Source organism: Squalius cephalus, assembly GCF_949319135.1.
Source record: "Squalius cephalus genome assembly, chromosome: 11".
Lineage (NCBI taxonomy): Eukaryota > Metazoa > Chordata > Actinopteri > Cypriniformes > Leuciscidae > Squalius > Squalius cephalus.
In genome coordinates, this window is record NC_137132.1 from 8,959,990 (window position 1) to 8,970,962 (window position 10,973).

Below are 10,973 nucleotides of genomic sequence, written 5' to 3' on the forward strand. Positions count from 1 at the left end.
GAATTACCAAAAAATGAAAATTATCAAATACATGTCAAATAATTATTTACATCCTTTGTAATATATATATATATGCGGAAGTCACAAGTCACAAAAGACCTTAACACTCACCTTGATCAACATTTGATTACATATCGATTAAAAAAACTCCTCCATCCGTTCTTTCAAGTAGCCACATACATGTACATTCACGGCTTAGTTTTTATTAAGGCTATTATAAACCTTTGATACTCCGTAAACGATTCTGGTTGTTTTAGACGCAGAGTAGTGCATGTGTAATATTTTTTGTGGAGTTTGGACTTTGAGGACGCAAGATATAAATGAGTCACACCTAACAAATATGTGAACTGCGTGAACTGTCAGGTGTTTGTTGAGATATGATGAGGATCTGAACTTCTTGCCACACTGATCACAGCTGAATGTTTTTTTATGACACTGCAGATGAAGTTCTCTTACGAGAGGTTCTCTCGTATTGCGTAAGTAGCTTACGCTGCGGGAAAGTCTTCTTTCTCGAGATACTGAAGCCAAAAAATTATCCTTAATTTTTAATAATCTTGTCAACGCAGTGCGGCAGCATGCAGACCTAGGGCAGGCTACTAGTGTGCCCATTGGCTGCCCTGCGGCAACTGCAGCAGCCTATCGCTGAGCCCTTGGCGTGACGTCACGACCAATGAGCGTGCTTGGCGCGCTTCATGCGACACAGCCTGCGAAAAGGGGTGTGGCTTGGCGTATATAAGCAGGGCTCAGAGGCTGCTTCACTGATTTCTGTCTCTTCAGCGAAGCTCTCCACATCGCTGGACTCTGAGGAAGCCGCCGTTGAATCAAGCGACCAGCACGCCGAGGATCTCAGACTGAGGAAGCCGGCCGCCTTCGCCACCTTCAGCTTTCCCTGCCTGCTTCGCTATCCGGCGAATATATCCTTTTTTCTGCTCTGTGTGTGTGTGTTTGTGTGTTCGCCCTGCGACACACTTTGCATCTAAAAGAGCGCGAGGCGTTGTTTCAAATGCCTCGCTCATCCTGTGGCTCATGTAGAGCCACGCTCAGCGACGGAGACCGCCATGTGATCTGCGCTCTCTGCCTGGGCTTCGACCTTCGAACAGTGCGAGGATTTGCCGATGTCGACCCTGCGAGCTCGACTCGCCATGTTTGAGGATCCTCCCCCTTCTCCGGCTGCCTCGACCGGGCCGCGTAAGAAGAAACGCCGCTCTCAAAGGCCTCCCGAGCCGGGTATGACAGCTGAGCGCTCGCCGGAGCCCCTCCCGCGAGCCTCGCTCTCTCCTTCTCCCCCGCCCTTCACCGACGCGCAGCAGCCGGCCATTGCCCGCACTGCCGTCGCCTCAGGGGATGAAGCAGATGACGCCGCTGACAGCTCTGCCCTACAAAGGCAAAAGACCTTAAGTCGCTAGAGTGTGGAACTGAGAAAAATGACTTTAAAGATTTTTAGTTGTCTCGCCAAATTAATTATAGGTAGGACACTGGAAATCTGGCAAATAGATGTTTTAGTAATGGAAATTATATACATAAAAAAATCTTGAGCTCAAACTTGACTTTTGACCACTATTTTAAAGTTACTGTACTCTGCCTTTGTATTGTCAGCAAAAAGTGAGAAGTCATGCCAAGGCAAAAGGCAGTAACTTCCACATTATCAATATTTAGTTGCTGATCACCATTAACAAAATCATTATAGTACACACCTGTATAAAATCTAGTGATCATGGCATTTATTTTGTATGATTTACAATTATTTATAGCCATCTACTTATTGCTATCCTGTGCTTTGGTTGCATTCTGATGGCATTATTAATACATTTGACATGACAAAATACCTCCTATTAGTCCAGTGTTAACTCGACCGCGTTTAGGGCGGGGCTGAAGGCGAAGTTTTGGCACTCTGCCAGCTAGTTTGCCGAGCTTTAATTCTTGGTTGTATTCATCTGATACGGCAATGTGTAACGTTTTTCTGTCAACTCTGCATAATCCTTCGCGATCGATATCGCACGTTTGTCGATGGAGCAGACCATACTAAATGTTCTGACCGCTCTGAGGACATCAGAAGTTAGAGCGACTGATGGCAGCTGTACAAAGTACACAGGCTACACCGTCATTTTAATTTTAATGGACATTAAAACAAAGGCAGATAACCGTACAGTCTGGTAGGTAGCATTATTTGATTGAACACCGGCACAGTAACTTCATATTGACGCGCGGCTAAACAAAGGCAGAGCACCGTAACTCGTAATTTGAGCGTTCCAAAACAAAGCCAAAGAGCAGTAACTGATGTTACGGTGTTCTGCCTTGGTTTCTCATGGGCTTTTGGAAGTTACTGTTAAGACAAATCATTATTTTCTCGATAAAAAAACGGAATTGATTCAAGATACTTGTCCACATGATAAAGAAGGTCTTGAATGTGCCAAAAATATAAATAACTCATTTTCGACAAAAAACGAAGTTACGGTCTTTTGCCTTTGCACGGCAGAGCTGCTCTCTGCTGGCTTCAGACAGCGAGGAGTGGTCGGGCTCTCACCGCTCCGCCTCCTCGACTCAAGAGTCTAGCAGGTCCAGCGCCAGTGTCGACGCGGAGCTTCTCCGCCTCCTCACCAAAGCGGTCGACCGACTGGGACTGGACTGGTCCCCACCGAAGGAGCCTGCACCTAATCTGCTCGACGGGTGTTTTCTGCCTAGCCGCCGCCAAGCGCCAGCCTCTAGGTCAGCACCCTTCCTGCCTGAGCTCCACGCGGAGCTATTAAAGTCATCGAATGCGCCCTTCTCCGCTAGACTCCGCTCTTCAGTCTCCTCGGCTCTCTCCCAGGTGGACGGGGCCGCCGAGAAGGGGTATGCTGCCATCCCCTCCGTGGAGGAAGCTGTGGCACCGCACCTTTGCCCGCCGTCTGCTAGATGGCGCTCAAAGTCTGCTCTGCCGTCCAAAAGCCTGCAGGACCACCTCAGCTCTTGCCGCAAGTTTTATCAGTCTAAGTCTCGCGTAGACCGGCCCACTATCAGTGCGCGGGCTACGTTGGTTGATTTAGCTCTACTGGTTGAGCTGCACTGTGCAGGGATTTGTCAGTTCGGACCGGCTGTGCTGCTCCGTGCTCCCTAATATGTGCTTGTGTACTGCGCTAGCCTTCGTTTGGCCGCCCGGCTCCCTGTTATCACGTTCCCCGGGCTCTCCCTGGGACTCATTCAGTGGATGCTGGAACCTCTGGAACCTCTCATAAGAGAACGTATCGGTTACTAAACGTAACCTCTGTTCTCTCTAGAAGAGGGAACGAGTATTGCGTAAACCGCCGTGCTCGCGCCACGAGCTCACTCGCTTCAGCGACAGAAATCAGTGAAGCAGCCTCTGAGCCCTGCTTATATACGCTAAGCCACACCCCTTTTCGCAGGCTGTGTCGCATGAAGCGCGCCAAGCGCGCTCATTGGTTGTGACGTCACGCCAAGGGCTCAGCGATAGGCTGCTGCAGTTGCCGCAGGGCAGCCAATGGGCACACTAGTAGCCTGCCCTAGGTCTGCATGCTGCCGCACTGCGTTGACAAGATTATTAAAAATTAAAGATAATTTTTTGGCTTCAGTATCTCGAGAAAGAAGACTTTCCCGCAGCGTAAGCTACTTACGCAATACTCGTTCCCTAATCTAGAGAGAACAGAGGTTACGTTTAGTAACCGATACGATTTATCCTCTCTGCAAAACTCTTTCCACACTGAGGGCAGGTGAAGGTCTTTATTTACTTAAGTGTTTCAGAGCTCACACTCAAAGCACGTGATCTTGAACTTTTGTTTGTTTGTTTTTTTCGCATTAACTTTTTATTAAATGATAATGGGAATTAGGCCCATGACTTAGGCTTCTTTCTTATGTGGGGCTTAATGCAGCATTTCAGTGTGAACATTTTCACAGGTGGCTTTTTATTTTTATCCTGTTTATTATTATGGTTAATCTTTAGACTAGTTATCTTTGTAACAGTTTTCAAGACTCACCTGTCACTTTGATTAATCATAATACTGACATTACTTTAAAAAGAATTACTCATCCCAGACAAATCTTCCCACTTTCTATCTTTCTTCAATTTGATAAATATAAGTTTTTGAAACCCCATTACTTTGTCTCCTCAAAAAAGATGAAAGATTTCTCTCTTTACTTAGCTCATCTTTTTGTTCATTTGTTTCAATTTTGGAAGTTTTCACTTCACATCAATCATTATTTATCAGACTAAAATAAAGTTTTAAAATTGTCAGTGCACAGATTTCTTAACATCAAGGCTTTTCAATTAAAGTAAATTGTAGAATAAACGGAAGAATAAAAATACATAAATGTTAGAATAAAGTAATGCAATACTTCTGCCACTCCCCAAAATGATAGAAAACCATCTCTACAAATCTTGATATTTAATAGCAACTGTATTTGAACAATAAAGTATAAACAACTTTATTTGAACAATAGAATGAAAACTCAACTTTTTCAAACAATAACTTAAAAACATTTGCGTTCACAGAATCTCATATTATTTAATTGAGCAATGATAGCGACCCGATGTTTGCAGCTCCTCACCACTATGAATACGTGAGTGTTTGTTTAAGTGGCTTTTCTGTGTGAAACTCCTTCCACACTGCGAGCAGCTGAACAGTTTTTCTCCAGTGTGAATTCTTTGGTGATTTGTCAAATGACTCGCTGCTATAAAGCTCTTCCCGCACTCGAAACACATGTGATCCCGTACAGCATCATGTACTTTTTGGTGCTGTTTCAAATTGTCCTGTCGTGAAAAACTCTTTCCACACAAAGAGCACTTATGAAGCTTCTCATCCGTATGAACCATCAAGTGGCTTTTCAGAATTGATGACGATGTAAATTTCTTCCCACACTGATCACAATGATATGGTTTTTCTCCAGAGTGACGACGCATATGATAGCGGAGACCTGACAACTGTATGAAGCTCTTCCCACACTGATGACACGTGTGCGGCTTCTCTCCAGTGTGAATCCTCATGTGTTTGTTCAGGTGGACTTTCTCTTTGAATCCATATCCACACTGAGTGCATGTGAACGGTCTTTCTTCAGAGTGACTTTTCAGATGCTTTTTGAGACGTTCAAGTGTGATGAAGGTCTTGCCGCACTCCACACAAGCATGAGTTTTCACAGAATGGATCTTCTGGTGCTTTTTGCAATTGGCCAGCCGTGAAAAACTCTTTCCACACACTGGACACAAGTACGGCCTCTCAACTGCGTGAACTGTCAGGTGTTTGTTGAGATATGATGAGGATCTGAACTTCTTGTCACACTGATCACAGCTGAATGGTTTTTCATGACAGCGCTGATGACGACTGAGATTAATCTTTTGTGAAAAACTCTTTCCACACTGAAGACATGCGTGAGGTTTCTCTCCAGTGTGGATTCTTATGTGTCTGTTAAGGTGGCCTTTTAGCATGAAACTCTTTCCACACTGAGGACACGTGTGAAGCTTCTCGCCAGTATGAATTAGTTGGTGCTTTTTAAAGCTTCCTTTTATTGTGAAATCCTTTCCACACTCAGAGCAAGTGAAAGACTTGTTGGTCGTTGTAGTTCTTCTGCTTTGTGATAAATTCTTTTTCGTGACATTATCATGGTTCTTCTTCACTTCATTCAGCTCTTGACTTTGCTCTTGGACGTCCATTTGTTCTAAAATAAACACATTAGGTATTTAGATTCAGTTAAAAAGATCAAGAGAAAGCAACAGAGGTCAAGTATTTGTTTGACTCTTATAAGAGTTCTCAGTGATATTTACATGGGTACAGATTCGGGAGATTCCGTCATTTTAGTCATGTTAGATTTGTCTTCTGCTTTTGATACTGTCGACCATACGATTCTCGTGTCTCAGATGGAGTCTTGTGTTGGCCTAGGGCGCAAGGTTTTAAGCTGGTTCAAACCAACCCCTTAAACTTTTTGGGTAATTTTGGAATTCCGCATGAAATTGGGCATACCCAAATCTGATGGCTCCCCTTACCCACATACAGTGACGTAAATGCAAAATATTGGTGTCATTTTAAAGGAAACCCTTTAAACAAACAAAATCAAGTGTCAAATGTAATAAAAACTATTGTATGTGTTTAAAATGTCAAAAGAAACACACAAAAAAGTAGGCGCTTTTGTGTGTTTTTTTCATTGAATCTTTCTTTGAAAGTGTATAACTGTGGTATTGTGTGCAACAGCTACCTATTATAAGTTCCATTTGATTCCACTAGATGTCGCCAAACACTGAAAAAAATATTATGTGTCTAACATTTTGTGAGTGAGTGCGAGAGTGAGCACTGAAATGCGTGCACGACCATAGACATGTATAGAAAGGCTAGATAGCTTACCGGCGCTGAGAGCCAATGGGACCCGACGACGTCACACGGCGGCCATCTTAGGACAGGACCGCTCGTCCAGTTATAACATTAAAGTCTATTGTGCATGTAGTGCTGAAATAACTATATTTTGCTCAATTTTCAACCGATTTTCAAACGGCTTGGTGTGTCATAAACGTCAGGGATGCGGCTATTTAACTGCATACTTGTGAAAAATTATAGCCACGGAGTTTATTAAGAAAATAGTATATTAAGTAGACTAGACAGGTAAAGTATAGGTATACCCATACACACACACAGTAATGATGTCAATATTTATAAGGTACATGAAACATGAAATAGTGCAATTTAGTTTATTACTAATATTTACATTATTAAATACATGTGTAAATTTATGTATAATATAAATCTGTCTCAAGTTGCCATTCTGTAAAATAAAGAGAAAAGAGATGGGTCTTTGTTTTTTGTTTTTTTACTTAGGTCCAAAGGCACACAATTAGAAAAAACTTACAAAAAAAAATATACAAAATATACAAAAAAAAAAAACATTAAGACACAATTGGACACAAAACTCTTTCCATCAATACAATATAATCAATACAGCTCCCTCCCTCTCCTCCTCTCTCTCTTAAATGGTCTGAACTTACATAGCGCTTTTCTACACCGTCTTGGTGCCCAAAGCGCTTTACAAAGCCCCACATTCACCCATTCACGCACACACTCATACACCACTCATTCACATGCAAACATCAAAGAAGAGTAGCAAACTAAACAGACCACCAGTTGAAAACCCATCCTTTAAGTGCACAAATAGTTTGCGCTACTGCCCTTTGAAAAGGACAGTTTTTGTGAGCTTCTGTCTCACACTGTCTTTCTGCAAGCTAAGCGTTGACATTTTCGCAATGTGGTGCAGCCTTAGCTTGAAGAAGAGGGACACAACCAGAGTCAAGAGTGTATGGTGGTGACTGTCAATGCCATATCGCGTGTCAGTGATGTGCTCCCCGAGCAAAAACACATCCTCTCCACCTATCCTCTTCCTCACCATGTAGAGGACCTCCAACAGTTTGATGGGTTGCGATCTCCTGGAATCTGCTACTGCCTGCCGAACAACCCACTCTGCTGCCCTGACGACCTTCACGGTGCCTGCTGATGGGATGACAAGACCTCCATTGTTTTTCAGCGTCAGCAGATGGTAGCTCTGGTCCTTACTGGCAGATTCAGCATCCATCAACAGGCTTGCCCGGCAGACATCACAGGAAAGCTTTTTTAGTGTGCGTCGCACCACAAATCCTGAAATCAATGGTGGACAGATTCACATTATAATTACTTTTTTTAATTAATAAGCATGGGGAAATGAATTAGTTATGTAAATCCGTCAAGAATTCAGCAAGTTACGAGCATTTTAGTTGGCGTATGTCACTCACCTTCCGTCCACAGCAGCAGGGAGCAGCAGCGCAGTCTCCTGACCTAAGATGGCCGCCAAGTGACGACACAGCTGACTCCGCCTTGAGCCATCTAGCCTTTCTATACATGTCTATGTGCACGACTCTCAATGCGTCCAAACTGCGCGCCGCAGAATATAGGTAAAATTGCGCGCTGAATATCTCAGACTCTGGTTGGTTTAGAGGAAAGGTGTGTTCACGACATGTTCACGTAATGCTGAGATCATTAGCTTTCCAATGATGCGTAGTTCGTCATCATCTGTCGGCGATAACATATATCATGTGGACATATCATGTGGATCGACTGCCATTTTCATAAGGATCGACTTATTTCCTGCATTACTGGACTAAATGAGACATAACGATGGATTATTTCTCAAGCGAAACTCACATAAAGGTGAAAATGGACTCAATTTGAAGAAAACAGTCTAAGGTGAAAGTCTATGTATTTGACTACTTTTAGCTCAGACATGCTGTAATTGGAGATGAAATGCAACGTTTCTCCTAGTTTGTTTACAAAGATCAAAGATGTACTTCGCGACTCATTCTGCAATCATTTGATCTGTTGCATTATGTCAACTAAATAAACCATATAGCAAAAATCCTGAGAAAGAAAGCTTTTGTTTGATATATGACTTGCCTTTGTTCATCAAATTTGACCAATGCCATCAATATTCAAATTCATAATCACACTTACTTTTGATCGGTATTTCGGTTGCGGGTGGAGGAATTTAAACATTTAAATGATGTGATATGTAAAATGAATGAAAAAATGATGGTTTTGTGTGAAAATTAGAGGGTCTAAGCTTTGTAATGATATCACATATGACTGTTAATGTTTCATCAGGACCTTTAAATATTAAAGGACGATCGTAATAACGATCTTAATAACGCAATTCCAACCCGGTACCGGGTTTACGGGCTTAACAGGTTTTTAACTAATAGGGTTCTGTCTTAGCTCCTGTCCTATTCTCCCTACATCTTCTTCCTCTGAGTTCTTTTTTTAGGAAACACAATGTCTCATTTCACTGTTATGCTGATGACATGCAGATTTATATGCCTTTGTCTAGGAAAAATAAGAGTGCTCTAGACAGTTTGACATCATGTCTTGAGGAGGTAAAAGCTTGGCTTGCCATGACATGATCTTGACCTTGGATCTCTAGGTCTATTTATCTCTCCACAAGTACAGAATTTAGGTGTGATGATAGATAGTTTTATTATCTATCAAATTAGTGCTGTCATTGGATCTAGCTTTTTCTATCTCTCTAACGAAAATCAAATCTCATCTTCCCAAGCACTCGTTGGAGACTGCGATTCATGCTCTTATTACCTCACGCGGGACTATTGCAAATCTATTGCCGAGATTCCTGACGGGACAGGACATTTTACCATGCGAGATCCCTTCATTGGCTACCGATAAATTTCAGAATTGAATATAAAATTTTAATACTGGTGTATAAATCTTTAAATGATTTAGTACCTTCTTATCTGTCTGACTTACTCCATTTATATTCTCCCACTAGAAGTCTTAGATCTGAAACGAAACTTCTCCTTCAGATACCAAGAACCCGGCTAAATCAAGGGGAAACAGAGCTTGTGAAGTGGCTGGCCCCACACTGTGGAACAAGCTCCCACTTTATATTAGATCGACTTCCTCGCTGTCTGAGTTCAAGTCGTGTCTCAAAACTTATTTATTCTCTGTTGCTTTTAGCTTGTAATGATTGTTCTGTTTTAAACTGTGTTTATTATTATTTTTGTGACTAATTTCTATTAGCTTCTATTATGTGTACAGCACTTTGGTCGGCCAGTGGACGTTTTTAAATGTGCTCTATAAATAAACTGAACTGAACTTGTTTGTGATCATCAAGTATCAAGTCTGCCATTCCCTTGTTAATACAATCAAATCTGGATATTAACTGCGATACAACGGTAACCTGTGAACCAGAACTACAGACAGGACAATAACATCAACACTGTAAACATGAAATGCCCAGAACTTTCCATTGCAGCCAAGACTTTTAATTTTAGAGCATTACTAATCATTTAGATGTATTGTCTTTATTATTTAATCATTCCTATATGCATTGAATAAAAGGTTTGCTCACTGCTCTGTTTTTAACTCGCACCTTGGACTTGTTCTGTATGCTAGTCAAAAAAAGAAAAATAAGTTAAATATATTTTTGATAGACCTCGGTGGTCTGGTCATTCAGTCAGTGTGTGGACTGGACAGCATCTGGAGTCTGTGGCTTCTGTTGGTGTGAAATAATGTGTGTCTAAAAGCACCAGATCTGGCTAAATCAAAATATGTCAGAAACATTATGTCAGAAAATATGTCAGAAACATATTTTATTAGGTTATTATATTACACATTAGTAGCATTTGTATGTTTACTTGAATAATAATTACATATTATTGTATGCTCCACATTTGTGTTCCAAAAAGTTTTAATATATAAATGATGAAATATAAACTGCATATAGTTAGTCCACAATTGTAAGGCAGACCGGTTTAAATCGTTGGATGATAAAGATAAATATAGGTAGTTAAAGCTCAATCTAATGTTAAGTGTAAAACAGGTCAGTTCTGCAGGAAAATGTTACTCTCATTTATTTTTCCTGTAAGAGATTCTTTAAAATCCCATAAATGTTATCAACTATTATTACAAAAATAAATAAAAAATGATTGTGCAAATATGGTTGTTCAACAATGAATATTTTATTCAAATGCATATTTTAGTCTTTGCGCTCAGTTAATGTTAGTTTCTTACTGTTATGATAAATTAATAATATTTAAAAAAATATAGAGTAGGCTAACCATATAAGTTATGCTGTAGCGGGCTTTGGACAGAGTGGCATGTGAATGTGATACTGCGAAATTCACCAACCGAACAGAAAATTTACCTGCATTTGGCGTCTCTGTTTCCTGTAAGTCCAACATTTACTTCATATCTCTGTCCGCCATCCGTCGACGAAGCTCCATAATTCAAACTCTTGAAACAGCCTCATCAGCGACACGACCATTTTCGTCTTGACCTGGTGAAACTCTCGTGCTGCGTTGGGGGCGTGGCTACATGCATCTCCTTGCCCACAACGACTCGACTGTGGTCAGCTACATGGAATGATGATGAGCAAAATTATTTTATGTGCCTTGAGCAACAACATATTCTGCTTCAAATATTGTGCATAGTTAACAGTGAGTGTTTTTTTCAGACATTATT

The 10,973-nt window shown here is 41.4% G+C and overlaps 1 protein-coding gene across 1 annotated transcript; it reads right to left on the reverse strand.

Moving 5' to 3' along the window:
• Nucleotides 1-4,474: 4,474 nt before the first annotated feature.
• LOC307167194 (uncharacterized protein) lies at nt 4,475-10,769 on the reverse strand. The gene is made up of 2 exons (XM_079886187.1): nt 10,657-10,769; nt 4,475-5,646 (listed from the first exon to the last, which is right to left on the reverse strand). The coding sequence occupies exons 1-2, from the start codon at nt 10,691-10,693 to the stop codon at nt 4,496-4,498; spliced, it is 1,188 nt and encodes a 395-aa protein (XP_079742313.1). The 5' UTR covers nt 10,694-10,769; the 3' UTR covers nt 4,475-4,495.
• Between the last annotated feature and the right edge of the window lie 204 nt (nt 10,770-10,973).